At 48.6% G+C, this 20,146-nt stretch overlaps 1 protein-coding gene across 4 annotated transcripts in view; it reads right to left on the minus strand.

The window, feature by feature from the left end:
* Positions 1–20,146, minus strand: part of ABCA5 (ATP binding cassette subfamily A member 5) — a 50,308-nt gene that overhangs the window by 17,362 nt on the left and 12,800 nt on the right. The window contains exons 1-18 of one of the 4 annotated variants that reach the window (XM_063351934.1): positions 18,723–18,810; positions 15,898–16,013; positions 15,112–15,225; positions 14,209–14,413; positions 12,317–12,475; positions 12,005–12,102; positions 10,322–10,551; positions 8,582–8,723; positions 7,606–7,794; positions 7,124–7,271; positions 6,160–6,328; positions 4,529–4,587; positions 3,885–3,995; positions 3,516–3,691; positions 2,950–3,069; positions 1,757–1,895; positions 1,496–1,586; positions 1,167–1,306 (exon numbers count right to left, since the gene is read on the minus strand). In XM_063351934.1, coding sequence (XP_063208004.1) covers positions 1,167–1,306; positions 1,496–1,586; positions 1,757–1,895; positions 2,950–3,069; positions 3,516–3,691; positions 3,885–3,995; positions 4,529–4,587; positions 6,160–6,328; positions 7,124–7,271; positions 7,606–7,794; positions 8,582–8,723; positions 10,322–10,551; positions 12,005–12,102; positions 12,317–12,475; positions 14,209–14,413; positions 15,112–15,216 — 2,281 coding nt within the window. In that variant the 5' untranslated portion in view covers positions 15,217–15,225; positions 15,898–16,013; positions 18,723–18,810. Of the gene's footprint in view, positions 1–1,166; positions 1,307–1,495; positions 1,587–1,756; positions 1,896–2,949; positions 3,070–3,515; positions 3,692–3,884; positions 3,996–4,528; positions 4,588–6,159; positions 6,329–7,123; positions 7,272–7,605; positions 7,795–8,581; positions 8,724–10,321; positions 10,552–12,004; positions 12,103–12,316; positions 12,505–14,208; positions 14,414–15,111; positions 15,226–15,897; positions 16,014–18,482; positions 18,658–18,722; positions 18,811–20,146 lie in introns of those variants that run through there. The other 3 variants (XM_063351933.1, XM_063351936.1, XM_063351935.1) reach the window with 3 other exon arrangements.

The following is a 20,146-nucleotide window of genomic DNA, read 5'->3' on the forward strand; positions in this document are numbered from 1 at the left end:
AACCACTGAGGTTTGTTTTTTTTTTTTTTCCTGGGGTATATATACACACACAACCAGATCTATATATATATATATAAAATATACAGCCAGCTCTGTAAAACCAGCTTAACTGGGCAGGAGATCCTGGATGGCACGCATAGCTTGAAGATCAAAATGATGTCCCGAGTGAGCGCGCTTATTAGCGCCCTGGGATAAAAAAAAACCAAACGCTATTGGGCTCTTGCCAGCCCCATGAACTGAAGGACTTGAGAAAACGAGGAGCGTCAGAGCCAAGGTCACACTGAAGGGAAACGCAAATGCGTCAAATGGGACGAGCAGTTGGGTACCCGACGATGCTCATCAGATCTCCGCGATTTCTTCTGCCCCAGTAGCCGAGGCATACTCCTAACTTCAGCTTCTCCTGAAAATAATTTGGGGGAATGGATCTAATCTTGCATAGAGGTGCCTGTTTTTCAAAAGTACACGCAGTGGCTGCTAAAGGTAAAGCTAATAAATTATTAACTGGTCAAATGCAAGGGGGAAAAAAGCATTTATGAAATACGAGCCGCTATTCACAGCTGTATTGATTCTCCCTTAGCTTTCCACGCAGCGCAAAGGACATTCTGTTTCTTCCATTTTCTCCTGGGAGATGAACGAGGCGCCCCATGTAGGGCTGATCAGATAATTGCTGCCATCTAGTGAAAACAACACGTCTGCTCCGCGCTCCCTCTCGCCGCTGAACTTTAAGGCAGTGACACAGTGCTTTTGTGGCTCTCAACAAGGGGGATTGATTATTGTAGGACTTGGGGCTTCCTGGCTTCCCGCTGGAGGCCAGCCCTGCCCATTAAAACGCTCTGCAATGAGATGATGGGTCTGCAGGACAAGGGGATTCTCGGACAAAAGGGTCTCTTCACCCTCCTGCCAAAGGGTGCTTCTCCCCAGAACTCGGCGCCAGGTACCCACGTCCATCCAAACACATCACAGCCCCCTCGGAGGAGGCGCCGAGGTCCTCGCTCGCCTGAGAAAGACCTTGCAGACTGATCATCAGCCACATCACAGCAAAACAACGGATAAGGATAAAAAACACAGAAATGCAGAAGCGACAATTAAACAAGAATTGCAGGCTGTGGAAGCGGATTTCTCTTCCGCGGCCACTCAACCCCGTGGCACAACAAAGCCATCCATACCTGCAAACTTGTCCATGTCCTTGAGCGGCAGGGTGTAGACGAGCTGCTCGTCGTTCTGCTGGATGAGGCTGGCGGCGGGGATGTGCTGCCTGATCAGCGAGGTGGTCGCTTCCGTGTTGCAGTAGGCATCGATGTGCATGCTACGAAAATGCACAAGAAATTGGGTTTTAAAAGCTTGCTTTTTCCCCTTACGCAGAGCCCCAAACACGCAGTACAAAGATGATGAAAGGATCGTTTTGGGGGCCAGGGGGTGCTAACCTTACTGATTTCAACAGAAAACAATAAAAAGAGATAGATGTCACATAACTGGTATCACACAAAAAGCTTACCTCAAGCGGTAGCCAATTCCCCATTTGCTTTTGAGAAAGAGAGACGATCCAAGGCATTTCAACATCCCTTGAGAAATCACAGCTTTACGATCTAGAAACAGCAGCACAAAAAAAAAAATCAGAGGACTGCCAATTTACTCCCCAAAACCAACTATATACTTCAAATAAAGGCCTATACCGCAGCTAGAGAAGCATGACTTTTTGCTCCGTAGGGTGACTGTCACTCGGGGCCTGGGTACGCGGGGCGGTGGCAGGACTCACCGGCCAGGATGTCCGCCTCGTCCATGAAGTGGGTACTGAAAACGGTCACGCGATTCGCTTTTCTGTTTTTCAGGAGGTTCCAGACGATGTGCCGCGAACACGGATCCATACCCGCCGTCGGCTCATCCAGCAGCAACACCTTTGAGCAAAACCAAGAAGCGTTTGCAAAGCCAGATCCAGCGCAAGGTATCGGCCTCAGGAAATCCCAGCGAAGCAACAGAGACCGCGCTTTTTGTTTAAGCCGGCTGGTTAGTCCTCTAAACTTGAGGAAACAGCCTCAAGTTGCGCCAGGGGAGGTTTAGGATGGATATTAGGAAAAATTTCTACACTGAAAGGGTTGTCAAGCATTGGAACAGGCTGCCCAGGGAAGGGGTTGAGGCACCATCCCTGGAGGGATTTAAAAGACCTGTAGACACAGTGCTCAGAGACACGGGTTAGTGATGGTTTTGCCAGAGTCGGGTTGATGGTTGGACTCAATGATCTGAACGATCCCTTCCAACCTAGGCCATTCTATGATCCTATGATTCTATGATTCTAAAACAGAAAGGAAACACCCTAGAGCAAGAAGGCAGCTGTCTTCACTACGCTTTGAATAAATTACCTCCTGTTGTGACAAATGGAAGAATCATACAGTAAGTTAATGCCATAGTCTGTTTTATTCTAATGCAATTACGTTTAGCTATGTATTCACTCCTCCTAGTCAGGGATGGTTAGACGTGCACGCTTTTAAAATCCCAGCGAACTGTCACACACATCACTGTCAAATACAGATCTAGAAGCACTTCCCATTCTTACAGGCCAGAAATAACACATCTGTAAGACAAAAGAGCCCCCTGGCCCCGTCCCGGCTCCAAGCGCCCGGCTGGCTTCGCAAGGAAAGTCTCTGACTGTTTCGCTGTCGGGAGCTAAACGTTACCTGCCAGAGACAACGCAAAACTCATCACGCTATTTATGTCACAGAGAGATCAAATCCAGAGCTCCTGCCATTACCTAAGCCATTAGCACCCTCAGGCATCAAGCTACTGAAGGGATTTTGTTTCAACTATAAATGAAGAAACAGGGAGCAACAGATGCTCACAGGGACAATTTCTGCACGTTACACGTTATTTATATGCGTTAGTCGGTTGGGACAAGAGACATCAAGCCCAAGGCGCGTTAATGATGGCATTTGGGAACGCCTCCGTCGCACTCACCTTGGGGTTCCCGAGAACAGCAACTCCCACCGACAGCCGCCTTTTCTGCCCCCCACTTAATTTTTTAGCTTGGTTGTCCCTGATCGGCTGCATATCCAAATCCAGCAACACCTTCTGCACCTTCACAACATACGAAACGCATTTATTGTTAAAAAAAGGCTATAAGGTTGTGGGTTTTTTTTAACCAGATTATTCACAATTACCATTCAAATGAACTCCTCCTCATTCACAGTGTATTCCGTATCTGAGCTGCGCACCCTGTACAAACCTGGACAGCCAGAGTCTTAAACCCCAGCAAACCCAAAGAATTAAAAGGGGTCTATGCTTGAACACAAATGCTAGGATTTAAAGTTTTAAAAGTTCAGGAGCATTTTAGTTTCCTGGGAAAAATTAGCACTTTATCTGTGTAAAACCATCTGTCTGTTCTCTGCCTCCTCGTCTGTTATGCTGTAAAGCGACATTCCCCTGCAAATCTGTTTTAAGGAAATACCTGTGCCGTGTAAGGGTATTTTGCCCTACAGGCTAAAATTGAAATGTCAGACAATATTTGTGCCCAGCCGACTCACCTCCTGTATCAAATCGTTCTGAGGGATTCCTTTAATTGCAGCAAATATGGAGAGATTCTCCTCCACGGTTAATATATCAAAGTGGATGTCGGACTGGGGGCACACCCCCGTTATCTGTCGCACTTCGAGCATTTCATCGATTTCAGAGACTTTGTGCCCATAGACGGAGACGAACCCTAAAAAATTAAAAAAAAAGCGCCAGGGAATCAACGGAGAGGTTCTGTTACAGCCAGAGCGCAGAACAGCGTGAGCATGGAGCTAAAGCGGATTCTTCCAGACGTTATCCAGAGAAAAATTTGGTGCATCCCGAAATAACCATAAGGTTATTTTGGTTTTCGGAAGCAGGGTACCCCAAATCTCCTAACTCACCATCAGTGGGTGGACACAGCCCGCAGAGGATGTTCATCAGCGTGGTTTTCCCCGTCCCGCTGTGCCCGAGCAGAGCCGTGATCTGACCTTCGTAGATGTCGAAGGATAAATCTGGTCCCCGAGGCAGGCGCAAGAGAAAGAGGAGACGTTACCAACGTGCTCCCGGCACCCGGAGCCAGCTCCTAGCGCAGAGGTAAATTCAAATACCGACATATGGGGTATGCATTCACGCTCTGCTCCGAGGGACACCTTACCTCCAACGCCCCGGCACGGGACCACCGGGGCTGGGACGGTCCCTGCACCGCCCGAGGGGTGGCCACGTTTAAAAGCCACATGGGGAAACGAGATGAAAAGATCAGGGAAACGGGGCAGGGAAGGGCATATCACTAACGAGACGGGCAGAGGAGGAGTAACGGGGATGACTCTTTAGTGATGGAAGGGCTCCTCTTTTTTGGGGCACCGTTTTAAACGCTGCCAAAGCCGTGAGAGAAGACACACACAAGCACATCTGGCATTCATGCTCCAAGGTCCCACCCCACTAAAAGAAACCAAAAAGCCCAAACTGAAACACAAAAGATCACTCGGCAATTCAGCTATCGCTCCTCTGTGCCTGATAAGCGGCTAAAAAGCTAAAATGTTCTTACTTCGGAGAGCCTCCACAGTTTCCCCCTTTTTCCTGAATGTTTTCTGAACACAGCTGATTCTGAAAGAAGACACGTCATTTTACAAACTATTTTAGGATCTTTATATGTCACTTTGAATGATCAACAGTCACAACAAGACGACCACGCTAAAGTGGCACCAGACACATTAATGACTCGTAGAGGCAAGTCAAGAGACAGGGCGTCTGGTCGCAGACCTTAGTCCATCTCCACCCTGGTATCAGAAAGCTTTTTCTGGTCACCTTTCTAAGGCATTTCCTACGGTGACAGACTGAATTATTTCAAATCTGTGTTTCTTTCACACAGTGGAACAATTCACCAGAGGTTTCCCAAGCTAGAAAAGGGCACAGCTACTCCGCAATAATTCCACAGTGTAACAGAAGACTCAGACACGATGTGGGAAACAGGTATTAGTACACCAGACTCCAAAGACATGATTATTGACTGTTCTTGATCAAAGTTAGGCAAAAGAAAGCAGGTATCTTTCTCTCCAAGAAAGGTAAAAACTTCCCTTCCAGCTCCACCGTTTTCAAAATGAAAACACCCAACTATTTTATCTGAAGGCACCCTGCGAAGGATGGGGTTTGGAAGCCTGGCCACCCTGACAATGAGGATGGGGAGTGGATTACAGGTGTGAATAGTGGGGAGGAGAACTGGGTATGAAAGAAAACAAAACCTGTACATGTGAAGATGACAAGATAGTGAGAAAATGATGGAGAGCTGCTGGAACGATGCCATGGAAAGAGTCCAGGGTGGATGACCAATGCAAAAATGGCCACAATGTTCTCATGAGGATATCAGGATTAAAACTGGACCCTCCAGCCTATGGCAGATGCCCAAAGACACATGGATAGCGCGGACAACACAAGACTCGTTCTGCTCACTAAGCTCAAATAATTATTTGAGACCAGCGGAGCCAACCCCAAGGAGTGGGGATGCGGAGTTCCCCAACTCCCACCAGGCTACGCCATTGGAAAATGATAGAAACAAGGGCTAAAAGGAAGATACTGAAAATAATATCCAAGACACGCTAAAAATACATGACAGTCCACAGACAAGACAACAGGTGACAAAAACGCAATGCAAAAGATGAGCCTGGCCATCTATTTCGCAGTCTTGTTTTACCCTCTTAGATACGGCGGCTGGGTAAAACCACCACGAAGTTCTCCTCTCGTCTATGGAGAACACACCAGTCTTCTCACAAACCTACAATTCAGCTTTTTCCTCCTCAAATGCGTGTTACCAGAAAACCAAACCCTCCCAGAAGAGTAGGCGTTTCAACATCTGCAACCGCTTACGCCTCTCGTGGCCTCAGCGAAACTGAGGGAATGGAAAACTGGCCGGTTTTGAGATGACTCCAACTGGAGGAACGCAATCCACAAACAAACCCTTTCTTTAAGCCCAGCGATTTGCCCTTGGAGAGCATCCATGGCCTTGATGATGGGGCTTGACTGAAAATGGGAGCCGGCCGTGCCGGGCGCGCGGAGGACGCTCCGCAATGCATACCATATGCTATTTGAATCCGACGATGGGAGAAACAAGAGCGGCTTTTCAAATCACAGGCTAAAACGTCAGGGCCCCAGGTGACACGTGGGGCAGGGCGGGAATCCTACCTGATGGCCTCTTTGCCCTGAAACTCGGAAGGCATGGGTTCCACGATCTCACTGAAGCTTATGCTGCCGTTGACGCTGCTCTCGTACAACTCCTTGTAATTTTTTCTGTGCTTTGACCAAAACGAGGGCTTCATGAAGAAAAACGGCGTGCGGCGCAGTCCAAACTCCCCTGGGTGATAAAGAGAAAAAAGACCACTTCTTTCATTGTTGTAACCGCAACATTACAAAGCATTGTGAAAGTACAAAAAGTACTGGTGTAAGAGTAGATATTCCTCAGCTTTGGGGTTTTAGCTATGAAAGCCACGAGCTATCCCGCTAAAGGTTTAGGAGCCAGCCCACGCCCCTGTTCCCGAAGGATTTCATCTGCCAAGTTTACATTAGCCACGGTTCCCACCAGCAGGTTCCAGTTTTGCGAAGTATTTAAATATATGTACAAAGCTCTTCCCGTGGAAGAGAAATCCCCGGCGCTGAAAGAGCAGGGACTTAAACACGGGCAACCTAAAGCCAGAGAGCTCAGAGGCGAAGGGAGCTGAAGGGCTCAACCAGGCATTAGTCACAAGATTAACAACTTTATTCTACGTGTCATGCGAAACTCCTGCCGTCACAAGGAAAGGGCTGGAACAGGCAGGGCCTTCTTTAATTTCCAAGGCTAAAAGAGCAAAGTGCCGAGGCACTACCCCAGTAAGGGAGCTTTTCCTTCAGAAAGAGGAAAACAAAGTCTCGCTGGCGTACCTAAAGGCCACCAATTCTAAACGTGCTACCACCCCTCTTCCCGTCTCACAGCTTTAACACAATGTGAATTATTTCAGCTTAAAGCATCCCGAGTCACAGTGTAAAATATATTTGTAAAGAGCGGCATCTCCCTTCTCCACAGCCAGAATTAAGTTAGAAATTCCACCAGGCTCCGGACTTCAGGAATTGGCGACGCTGGCGCGGTTCAGTTCCGTTTTTCTCATGAACAAACCTGGGATAACCTGATCAAGGTAGACGGCGACAAGCAGGTAAAATATGCTATCCAGCACCAACAAGATGAGAGAGATGAAGAGGGGGTAAGGGCCGTGATTTAGATTTGAAAATGTGGCGCCATCTTCATAATCCTCCAGATGCATGACCTGCCAACAAACACGGAGAGAGGGGATGTTACACGGCACCAGCCTGGAAAGACACGACAGCAAAGTGCAAAACTCGGCAACAGGAAAAAAAAAATAATTAAAGAGCAACTAAGATCACAGCAACAAAACAGAAAGAATAACAGTTGCCTGACGGTGTGCTGTATTTTACTTGATATTAAATTGCCGCGGGAAGCTATTGAAACAGGCATTTTCCCCCACCAGTGTCAGTTTGTTAAAAAAAAAAATAAATATATTTAAGAATATCTATGTCACTATTTATTTTAAAGCGATGCAAGGCAAATGAGCGTGACGGGAGGGGCGAAAGGGTATTTACCTGGGCGACACCGATCAAGAAGCTGCACTGACACAAGGGGCTGAAAACCCAGACGAAAGACTTGGGGAAATCTTCCAGCAGGACAATATTGAGGCCCACGAACCCAAACGCCAGCGTGGCCAGGAACTCCACGATACCCACGTGCTTCGACTTCTTAAACAGAGGCGTCAGCATAAGTGCAAAGAAAACCTAAGGACAGATCAAAAAAAAATATAAGAAGGTACTATATTAAAAAATAATAATAATACAGGGTACAGAAAAACTAAAAAGACTATAGCCTCAATTTCGCTTCTGATAATCGTCTGATTTTCCTGGTATAGCATTCACCCACGTCCCGCCCTTACAAACAGACCTTCGGGAGGGAGAGTTTCCCAAAGATGCCAAGCGATAGAGCACAGAAAAAAAAACCGTAAAAGAAAAATAAGGAGCCATATGGCTGAGCGTGGACGTACGCCCTGGTCCGTGCCTTCTGCCTATGACGGTAAATAAATGATGATTTCTGCACCGGTTGCTTATGGACTCAGACAAGCAGTTTGCTGTATAAATTAATTCTATTACTTACATTCTATTCTATAATGTATACAGTATTCTATACAGATATAATTCTATAGCCATTCTATAATTTATACAGTAATTCTACCATTGCACCATATGGTAACAGCAAATGTTCAGAAGAGGGCACGGGTTTGGACATCGACACGGTGCTGTACGGAGTGTTTTCGGTTCAAGGACACGCAATTATAAACCCAAGATAAGTCGGTGAGGGGAGATATTTCTTGCAGTGATGGTCCAGACCTGTACAACACCCCACCCAGGACGGGATGGGGACGGGGAGAGGGCAGACACCCAGCACCCTCCGTCCTACTGAACCTACCCCTGTTCAAACGCTCCGGTAGAGAGAACGGGACCAGATGGGAAGGGAAAAAACCAACACAGGGATGGGACGGCCAAATGCTGCAAGACTAGGAATACTTACCGAGGAGATTCCATACAGGAAAAAGAGGAGAAATATGACGAAGGCGCTGCTCTGGGGGAAGAGGGAGGAGGCCGTGGCAATCACCGCCATGAGAATGGACATGACAAAAATCAGGCTCATGTAGAGCAGCACCCAGGAAAGCCTAGGAGCAAAAAGGGGAAGAAAAAAAAAAAAAAAAGAACAGAAACCGGTCAATGAATCCCCAGCCTGAATTATTCACAGGCAAAACCAGCTAAAGCCACCATTCTTTAACATTCCAGACAGCTGCACCAAAGGACAGGCCTGCGACAAAACAAGAGCCCCCAAATAAAACGAGCTCTTGTAAACATCCCTGTAATTGTTCGAGGCATTAGAGCACACGCATCGATACCCACGGCACCAAAAACAAACACAATTAGATGATTCATGATTTTTTTTTTTTTTAACCTGCATAATTAATTCCCTGGTACAACCAAAAGAGAGTAACTGAGTAGCAGGTTTTAATAATTAAAGAAATTCTATTTAAAATTTAATACGCTAGTCATCCCAGTAGCTGGGCAGGGTAATAAAATCCTTTTCTTTTTGAAAGACAGAGCTGCCAGTCTGGGAGCAATTCTGACCTCGGGAAACAAAGGCGGTTTGTGTACAGGTAGTAAAAAACGACGCATTTTCCTCAGAAGCAAGTTTCTGAGTTATGCTCGGTGGCCAAGCAAAGCCGCCTTACCAGTGCGCCTTTGCGGATCATTCCCATTTCACACTGGGAAGAGTAAAAATGATTTTCTGCAGAGCGCAGACGCTCGGTGCTGACGCGCGAGCGGCGCAGGACTCCGCCAAATACGATTTGCCACCAAGGACCTACCGCAAACAAACACAACGCACCGCCAGAAAGAGCTGGGGTGCGGAAATCAAAGCAACCAGGAAAAAAAAAAAAAAAAAAAAGTAAAAATAAGCCAGCCAACCCCCGCCGGCTGACAGGGTGCAGCAGGGAAAGATGCTGAAACGCCGCGGCAAAGGTAAAATACCCCATTTTTCTCTCTGCAGCTCTCAGTGGTTTCAAATTAGTACATCCTCTCGTTTGGGGAAAAAAAACCCCACCGTTATATTGCACAGGACAATTTCCATCACAGTAAAGAAATAAAATAAAACCTGTTGCTCAGAGTGCTCTGTCACGTTAAAATTATAAAGGGAGGTTCATGTAATTACGTGGGGGGGGAAAGTGCTGCTAAGCACTGAAGAGAGACTGCAGGTGACCTGCCGAGACGGAGAAAAGGAGGTACCGAGCCAAAAATATTGAAAAACAATAAAAATAAACTATATAAATATCTCACGCATCATCATGTTTAATCCCTCCGAGCCTGGCGTAACTTTACCAGCACAAGCACAACAGTATTACTCTGGTATTTTACTTATGAAAATATTCCTATCTTCAGGGTACCACAAGTATCTCCACGTTAGATTTTATAGAGTATCTCACTTTTAGGCTGCTTTCAGTTAATCACACTGAAAACAATTAAAAAAATGGAGGATGGGATAAAGGAGTTTTCCTAGAAACCGTTATTTTTTTTTTTTAATACTTCTTTTAGCAACCGTTAAGTATTAAAAAAAATAATAACGGGTGCTAAAAGAAGTATTAAAAAAAATCTTTTAGAAACCGTTATTTTTTTTTAATACTTCTTTTAGAAACCGTTATTTTTTTTAGTATTTCTTTATATATTTCATACTTCTTTTATAAAGAACGGGTTATACCAAACCCTCACGTACCAAAAGGCAGTGTCGTGAAGTCCCAATATTTTTAAGAATTCCTTCAGTTTCCTCTCCTTTTCTGCCACAATATGAATGGCCAGATAATACCCAAATGGCGAGAAAGCGATGACGAGGTAAATCAGAATGATCGCGCGGGGGAAATTATCAATTTCCACCACCGCGGCCTCTCCCATGACCATGGCCCTCGTCAACTGGAGTTGTTCCCACACCGAGTGGTTCGTCTTCAGCTACAAGGAAAAGAAAGAAGACTATTTTTGCATCGCTCCCGATTTTCAGCCCCAGCTCCATCCCCCCCTGACGGGGAGAGACCTGGAGCCCCTGCAACCCCGCTGTCCCCAAATCCCCGTCCAAAACCTGGGGGACTGGGGAACATCTGGAGAGAAAATGAACAATTTTGCGATTCCTATCACCTAAAAAAGATGAGACGAGCCGCATGACAGCGAAGCGGGACAAAGGCATTGCTGACAACCATGACACCTCTGCTGTGGGGACAAGCTGAGAGAGCTGGGGGGGTTCAGCCTGGAGAAGAGAAGGCTCTGCAGAGACCTTCCAGCCCCTTCCAGTCCCTAAAGGGGCTCCAGGAAAGCTGGGGAGGGACTCGGGATCAGGGAGGGGAGACACAGGATGAGGGGGAATGGTTTTAAACTGAAAGAGGGGAGATTGAGATGAGACACTTATGAAGTTCTTTGCTGTGAGGGTGGTGAGCCCCTGGCCCAGGCTGCCCAGAGAAGCTGTGGCTGCCCCATCCCTGGAGGTCACAGAATCATAGAACGTGTTGGGCTGGAATGGACCTCTGAAGGCCATCTAGTCCAACCCCCTGCAGTCAGCAGGGACATCTGCAACTCGATCAGGTTGCTCAGAGCCTCATCCAACCTGGCCTTGAATGTCTCCAGGGACGGGGCCTCCACCCCCTCTCTGGGCAACCTGGGCCAGTGTCTCACCACCCTCAGTGGAAAGAGCTTCCTCCTAATGTCTGATCTAAACCTGCCCTGCTCCAGTTTAAACCGTTGTCCCTCGTCCTATGGCTCCATGCCCTTGCCAACAGCCCCTCCCCAGCTTTGCTGGAGCCCCTTTAGGGACTGGAAGGGGCTGGAAGGTCTCCCTGGAGCCTTCTCTTCTCCAGGCTGAACCCCCCCAGCTCTCTCAGCCTGTCCCCACAGCAGAGGGGCTCCAGCCCTTGGATCATCTTCAAGGTGTTCAAGGCCAGGCTGGATGGGACTTGGAGCAACCTGGGCTGGTGGGAGGTGTCCCTGCCCAGGGCAGGGGGTGGCACTGGGTGGCTTTAAGGTCCCTTCCAACCCAAACGATTCAATGATTCTATAAATACAGACAATAAAATTGTACGGCAAGTTCTGCAGCCCCTTTTGGTGCAGCATCTTAACATTTTGGGGACAGCACCGTCAAGCCTTCGTGTTTTTACAACTGCTGTGATACATGGTTCGGGCTCATTTGGGCACAAATGAAGACAAATATCCACATTATTCAACAGGACAAGAACACTTCTATGCAAAAACATGGCAAAACACACATGAAATATTCTGCCTTCCCACTGAAGGCAAGCTAATTTTTGATAAGGCATTTTTCACTATCAATAGGCAACATCCCAAAACCAGTCGGAGCCAAGGCAGTCCGCGGATTCGAACCTCCGTGGTTTTATTCTGTTATTTTTTTCCGGTTTACCTGTATAATCACAGCATCAATGCAGGCTTGCAGAGCTGTAAATCCCGAGGTCCAGTACGTCACCGACTCACAGCCTTTCCGCAAGTTGGAGCAGCTGGCTGCAGAATAAAGCAAGGCATTTGAAAACACAAAAAGACAGAGTTCCGGCCGTCTCATCCCTAACGTAAACGCGGGGCAGCTTGAGGTCCCTTGGAAACGGTGGGGAAAACTTCCAAAATAACACGGTATGCAACATCAGGCCAAAAACCAACAAGAGGGTCTGATTTTTCAGTTTATCCCTTTAGGGATATATGGAAGAGCGGGCACGTTTACCTCTCGATTCCATATAAATGGAAGACATGGCGACCGAATCGGGAAACCTCAGCTGGTAGGACATGGCGTCGGTGAACACCACCCCCACGAAGTTGGAGGGTTTAAAAGCACTGGCCGCTTGCAGCTCCTCTTCGCTTAAATACTCCTCTGTGATGATGCCTGCGGGACGGAAGGAATCGTCGTGGGGACTTGGGCAGCAACGCAAATACACAGAAAAACATACAAAAAATATACAAATACAGATATATTTTTATATATGTTATAATATAAATACTTATATATAACGTATATATATTTATAATGTTATATAAAAATATATATACATTATATATAAAAATATATATTTAGATATATTTTTGGATTTGTGGGTTTGGGCAGCAGCACAGCAGGAAGAACAACTGTGCAACGGTTTTAAAGAAGCACCATGTTAAGCATTAATAATATATTTGGTTTCAGAGATATATACATAAAAAAAATACATATCTCTATATAAAAATATATATACATTATATAGAAGAATATATATTTATATATAGAAATACATATATACATCATTATAAGATATACATTTATTTATAAATATATGTTATGAAATATATATTTTATACACACATATATTTGTGTATAAATATATAGATTATATATAAAAAATATATATGTGTGTATAAATAGATCCATCATTATACAAATATATATTTATATATAAAAATATATTTATATATAAATGTTATTATTAAAAAGATATTTATATATTTTTTATATATTTAAATTATATATAAAGAGATATTTATATAAATATACGTATACATTATAGATACACCCACACACATATATATACACAGGATTATATTTTTGTCCCAATGAAGGCAATACTCTCCTGAGCAGAACCCTGCAGGAATGTCGCTCACTAGCAGGGTGGGAAATTCAAATTTACCCTCAAGTATTCCCCTTTTTCCCCATTTTTTGCTGCTCCAGCAGGTTCTGTGCCCCAACCCTCTGCCGCTTGTCTGAGAGCCCACCCTCCAGCACCAGCGCTTTTCGAGAAGGGCCGGTTAACTGGCTAAATCTGTGAAAACGTGGTTATTTTGCCACCGACTTCAGCAGCGGACGGGAGGGAGATGGGCTGCGAAGCAGAAAACGGAGCCGTTTGCTCAAAGCAGCCGAGAGCACCCGTAAGGGACACGCGGATCCCGTGCAAATGCTGCATCTCCGCGGTACCACACGGAAGAGAATCAAAGATCCCAAACTAAAAATGCATCAGAGTGGTTTTGGAGAGAGAAGTTCCCGTTGGATGTGTCAGCTGTGCAGGCAAAGCACTTTAAAAGAAAAAAAAAAAAAAAAAAGAAAAATCACTTTCGCGAAAGAAGAGGTGACACAGCGTTAATGGGAATCAGCATTAAAAAAAATAATTAAAAAAAAAAATGTTGTTTTGCTTGTAACAACAGGAAAGAAAATGCGACCTAATGTATCTGCAGGACAGCAGCGTCTCCTGAATTCGCCCCAGGATGGCGCAGGACAAATATTAATTAACCCTAGAGCCATTCGGGGGTTTTTGTACTTTGCATTTGGGTCCCCTGAACACTTTTCCTGCAGCCCCATCCCACGTGTTGGCTGCAACGGGAGCACGGGAACCACGTGGAGATGGCAGTGCCAGAACATTTGCCAACAGAGCAAAAAAAAAAAAAAAAAAAAAAAAAAAAAAAAAACCAAACAAAAAACAATGCCTTGGCAGTCTGTTCTCTATCTGCGATGGAAAAAAATGGGGGGTTTTGTGGTTTGTTTGTTGTTTTTTTCCCTTTCTCCTCAGCGGCAGCAACAGCGATCTCCCTCTTCAAACACAAGCCACAGCGCGAGATGTACTCGGGAAAACAAAACACTCAGGTTCTGAATACCGTCTTCGAAGTTATCAAAAGCCACTTTCTTCATGATTTCTCGTGCCATGGGGGTTGGCGGCGTGTAGCCGATGACAAAATTCACCAGGATGGAGGCGTCCAGGGTGCCCAGGTTGGTGTTGGCGACAGCGTCGTATTTCCTGTGCGGATGCATCATGCTCATCAGAATCAGCCAAAACAAGAAAAAGAGCGGGAAAAGGACCTCCTGCGCAAAGAAAGACGAAAACGTCAGCCGGCAGCCCCAGAAACAGAGATTTCCCAAAGCTGACCTTAGTTACGCGAAGCTCAAAGGGGGGACTGTGAGTTTAATTAACGACTGTGAAGTTCCCTTCACGTTTTCAAGGCAACAGTAGCTTTAATGCCAAATCCTCCTCTGGCACTGAAGCAGGATTTTAGTCGCGTGTGTCGGTAACCTAAGAAGCCGTTTTAAGGTACAAAGAGGTAATTTACATGCTTTAAATATCGGCAAACGTATGCTATTTGGAAAGCAGCAAACTATGAACCATCAAAACCCAGTGCAGCCATCTCTTCTTCACCTCAAAATTCATCTTCAAGTATCACACCCATCACCTGTGTGCAGGGCTAAACCGTCAGAAACGATAAAAATCTTCTGGAGAGGTTTAATGCCGCTACACCGCTCAGTTATGGGTGCAAGTGGTTTTAAAAGTGCCCTACGACTACAACATTAATTCAAGGATATTTTCTGGATCAAGGACACATTAAGATACAGTTTTCAAGCAAAGCATGACAAGATACCTTCTGAAAAAGCCTATTTCCACCCGAAATTCAGAGCAGACCTTGACGCTTCAGAACCATTATAATAAAAGCCGGCATTGGCTCCGAGTCAGGAGCCGCCGGAGCACCGAGCGACCGCAGGCAGCGGGAAACGAGGACCCCACGCACCTGAACGCTGCTTTTTTTAGTCCTGCACTTAATGAGACAGTTCTTGAATAAGAGAGCCCGGGTCTGTCTCCACACTCCCGCTTCTCTTGCCGTCGCTGGTGCCATTTTTCCAGACTAGTTTGTTTACGGAGAAAAAAAAAACCAAACAAAACAAAACCAAAACAACACCACAAAACAAACAACAAAAACAAACCGGTGTGAAATTACAAAATAATTTAAAGAGCAGAAGCCAGGCAGTTACAGCATTCAGTATCTCATGTTTTCATATTTTCATATAGATTTTTTCATACTCAATTTTGCCGACTTTTACTGCCCTCCGGTACATACGCCAGATGCCGGTTACATGAAGAACCTGGCAGCGCTCATTTCCAAGGAGAGCGGGGGCCGGTGGCCGGGCGATCCCCGGGATGTCACCTGAGCAACCCCCCACCCAAAGGCAGGACCAGCCCCACGCGAGCTCACACGACTCGGGGCTAACCTGGGCTTATTCTCATACAAATGACGTATAAATCGCAAACCAAAGCATTTATGCCCCAGCAGAATCCCCGAGCCCACTGCAGGAGCCCAGGGCAGCCAGCCGGAGCCACGCATCCCAAACCAAGAGCCATCTCACCCCCAGCAAACTGCTCAATTTACCTTAAGTAACCCCTTTCCACTCTGGAGCGGGTCCAATACTACTAATTTTCCCAATTTACCTTTTCACCACAGTGGTGCTGAGCATTTTTTTTGAAAAAAAAATTTAAAAAGCTCTTCCAGGAGGCAGCATCCCGTTCCCCCAGGACGTACCTGCTGAGGGACGGCAGGCTGGCGAACCACCAGGGTTTTATTCCCACTTTTGCCACCGCCTTGCTGCCTAAGGTCCGGAGTCACAGCTCGACCTCCATCTCTCTCCCTCTCCTCACCTGTGAAGTTGAAATACCATCGTTATAATCGGGAGCTGCTCGGCAGAGACGGCACCAGACCCAGCACGGGTCTACGTGCCACCACCCCTTCCAGCTCCGGCCACCTCCAGCGATGCCCACATGCCACAGATGAACAACTGAGTCACTTCTCAGCATTCCAGCCAAAACAGAGGGCGGATTTTGAGAACGTATGCATACTCCAGGCTTTACAGCTCCCAACACTTATTCAAGACACGGACCGATGTCTTTGGTGGCTGTGTATTCGGAGCAGCTCTGCGGCAGGACCCGGTTTCTCCGTTATCTCTTAGACAGCACGTGGCGCCAGCTTCCTTCCCCAGCCGCATTTTAATATGGAAATCTATTTTTGGAGTACAGACATCACTTAACTAAAGAAACCCACGAGGTTGCTCGGATGTCAGCACCACCGAGCTCGAAGAACTTCAAACATACACAGTGCTCGTAGAGAGCCAGCTCCATCGGAGCCCGCGTTTCTCGGGGCGTAGGAGGGACAGGAGGAGGGAAAAAGCACCCGTGAGCAGCCGAACCTCCCGCTCACACCCTCTTTCGCTGGGTGTCAGGGTCCCCCCGGGGCAGGGACCCCCCCACAGGCAGCACGTGGGGGGACACAGCTGCACGTCACCGCAGGGGACGCCTTAGGAGAAGATGCTGCCCACAGCCTGGAGGGCTTCCCATAAAAGCCCGTTGAAGCTACTCCAAAAATAAACAATTTTTTTTTTTCCCTTGATTAAAAAACAAAAGCAAACCCACAAAATGCTTAATAACTAATTCTCATGGCGGGGGGAAAAAAACGCATATAACTCCTCTCGATATCTTCAAGCAAGAACCGCTTCAAAAACGACAGCGGAGTGTTTTAAAAAGAACCAAGAGCAGCAGCAGCGATTGCTTACAGGCCGGGGGGAAACCCCAGGCTTCTCCCCCGCACTCACAGCGCGTGAAGTGCTCGGACTCCGCCGTTTGCTGTCAGGAGCACATTTCAAGAGCCCTTTACAAGAGGAGACGCTCCACCGAGGTCCCTGTGGAATTCCGCACGACCGCTCTCAAACAGCAACCCCTTCCCTCCGTCACATTCCTCTAATGGAAACCCAGAAGATTGGCAAAGCTGATTTAATCAGACTCAATCACTAATGCCAGTTACTTTTTCTTTAATTATTTTCTACCCGGTTATCAAAAAGCCCAAACACTAATACTTCCACGTCTTCGCTGGAACACTTCCATGCTTCAATTCGCATCACCAAGGTTGGAGGAGGGGTCATTTTGGGAATGTTAATTCATTTCTTGATATCACACCTGCCATCACTACACAAGCTGATGAAGCTACACAACACGCAATTAAGAACACTGAAGAAGTATCACTTGAATGGTGAAAACAAAGAAAAACAGATCTGGGCAAAAAAACCCAACCCAAACCTTCCTGTAAACTCTAGATAAGGAAAATGAACTCGTAGGCTGAACAGAAAAAGAAGCTGCCAAGACATTTATTTGAGAATACTCTTAATCTGTGAAAGCCCCCCACAATTCGGCCCCTTCTTTATGATCTTGCACCGACAGGAGAAGCAGCTGAAACCCTTGTGGGCATCTCCATCAAAGCCATCTCAAGGAAATTGCTGGGTTTGTATTTAATTCCACGTTGGAGATGCCAGTGCTGCTTACAGGGGGGAAATAAAAATCAGGTGATACTGAGGGAGGCCCCAGACCACAACCCGACACTGGTCTTCAAGGGTCACTTCATGTGCCTTAGCGCAGCACGTCACGTCTCCCTTGGGTTTTAAGCTAAAAAAAAAAGCCCTAAAGAAAAGCAGGGGGGGGCGAGCCTCAGCCAAACAAGCTGCGGCTTGAGGGAGAAAAACCCCAACACCTGCAGAGAGATAAGAAAATGCGATTATTGATCCTGCTGCAAGACGCCGATAGCCTAAACGACACTTACGAAAAACTCTGATGTGCTTTTTACTGGTCTTAAACTACTTAAGCCAAATGCTTTATTTATGCATTTTTGAAAACGGGCTGATTTCTCCTCCTTATCTGACCCCGGGGGACGCTGCCAGCACCCACTGCAGACCGCCTCCCTCCTCGCCCGTCCTTATTTCACCGCAGGATAAGGAAGGATCGCCCAGCCGGGCCGGGCCGGGCTTTCCCGCACAGCCCCCGCATCCCGCGCCATCGCCCGCATCCCGCTTCCCCCCCGCATCCCGCATTCCCGCTCTCCCCCCACCGCCCGGCATCCCGAAACCCTCCGCATCCCCGCACTCCTCCGGCATCCCTGCTCCCCCCGCATCGGCATCCCCCCGCATCCCTCCCCATCGCTCCCCGGGGACCCTTAAATGCAGGCGCGGGGGGGGCGCGGAGAGGACGGGGGGGGGCAATGGACACCCCTGACACCCCTTCGGTTTTCCATTCCTCCCTTTTCTCCCGCCCCCCCCCCCCCAAACCCCTCAAATATCGGCTTCTCACCATTTTTCCGCCCGGCCGCGAAACCCCAATAAATCCGCACAGAAATAACTCCAGAGTCATGACGCGCACCGCCAGGTACAGCAAAACTCCTCCTCTTCCTCTCCCTTTTTTCTTCCCCTTCCCGTTTTACACACCTCGGGCGGGGGGGGGCGGACACACAAGGCACATTCCCCCCCCTACAGCAGCGCAGCCCAGCCCGGCCCCCCCGGCCCCGCACTCACTCACCGGCCCCGCACTCACCGGCCCCGCTGGGCTCGGCGCGGACGCGGCGCCGGGGGACGCTGGACGGGAGACGGGGGACGCGGGGCCGGGCTGCGCTGCCGCTGCCCCCCCCAGGGCGGGGCGGAGCGGGGCTGCCCCCCCCCCCGCGCTCATCACCGCCGTGACTGGGCGGGGCCGCAGCGCCGGGGACCACCCACTCACGGGGACCCCCCGCTCCCGAGAACCCCCCCCATTCCTAAAGACCCCCTATTCCCGAGGGCCTCCCATGCCCGAGAACCCCCCCCATTCGCAGGGCCCCCCCACTCCCGTGGATTCCCTCCACTCCCGGGGACCCCCCATTCCCGAGGGCCTCCCATTCCCAAGAACTCCCCCATTCCCAGGGACACCCCACTCCCGTGGAGCCCCTCTACTCCCGAGGAACCCCCATTCTCAGGGACCCATCATTCTCAGGGACCCCTCAACCCAAGGACAACCCCCCACTCCTAGGACCCCCCAGTCCCGGGGACCCACCATTCCCAGGGACTCAGCATCCCAAGCCGCCCCCCCCCGCAACCTCCCGAGGACACCCCCCATTCCCAGGGACACCCCATTTCTAGAGACCCCACACTCCTGGGGACACCCCCCAACTCCCATGGGACACTCCCCAACTCCCATGGACCCCCCATTCCCAGGGACCCCCCAGTCCCGAGACCCTCCCCACTGCCGGGGACCCCCCCACTCCCTAGGATCCTCCCCACTCCTGGGTACCCCTTGTTCCCGGTGCCCCCTCCGACTCCCCAGGACACCCCCCCTTCCCACCCCCCTCCCATCATGGCCTCTCTGGGGAGCAGAGGAAAAGGGTTGGAAGCGGGAGCCGCCTGGATACACGCAGAGCCGCTGGTTCCCGCCTGCACCCAGAAGGTCGCCACTGCTTTATTGCATTACCCAAAATATAATTAAAGTGTTGAAAATGCTGCCTTGAATACAAACGCTGGTTTCCCGTCATTTACGTGTCTTGGGTCCCTTCCTCCGTGGTTCGACGCTGCCTGATGTTTCCCACCAAGTTATTCCCCCTCTGGCGAGTGTTCCCGTCCCCTCCGGACAGGCCCTTTGCCTTAGTCTGGTGCCCAGCCTTTTCCTGACAAGTGGGATGTGATCGAAATCACCGAGATCTTCATTGCCCCCAGCGCAATCTGACGTGCTCGTGTTTCTCGACGTCCCCCCGCTCCCGCCAGCTGCTGGGAAAGAGCTGGGCTGAGGATGAAACCCAGGGGTGCCGCCGAGCATCCCGAGTCCTGCTGCGGAGACACGGGAAGGAACCGCACGGCTCCTGGAAGCCCTGGGCTAACCGTGGGGAGCGGGGTGGGCTGGGGGGAGCAGTGTGTGACGTTCCCCACCCCAGTCGGGTTCGTGCAGGAGCTGATGCGCGGCTCTGTGACCGCTGTACGGACTCAACACTTTCA

Source organism: Chroicocephalus ridibundus, chromosome 14, assembly GCF_963924245.1.
Source record: "Chroicocephalus ridibundus chromosome 14, bChrRid1.1, whole genome shotgun sequence".
Taxonomy (NCBI): domain Eukaryota; kingdom Metazoa; phylum Chordata; class Aves; order Charadriiformes; family Laridae; genus Chroicocephalus; species Chroicocephalus ridibundus.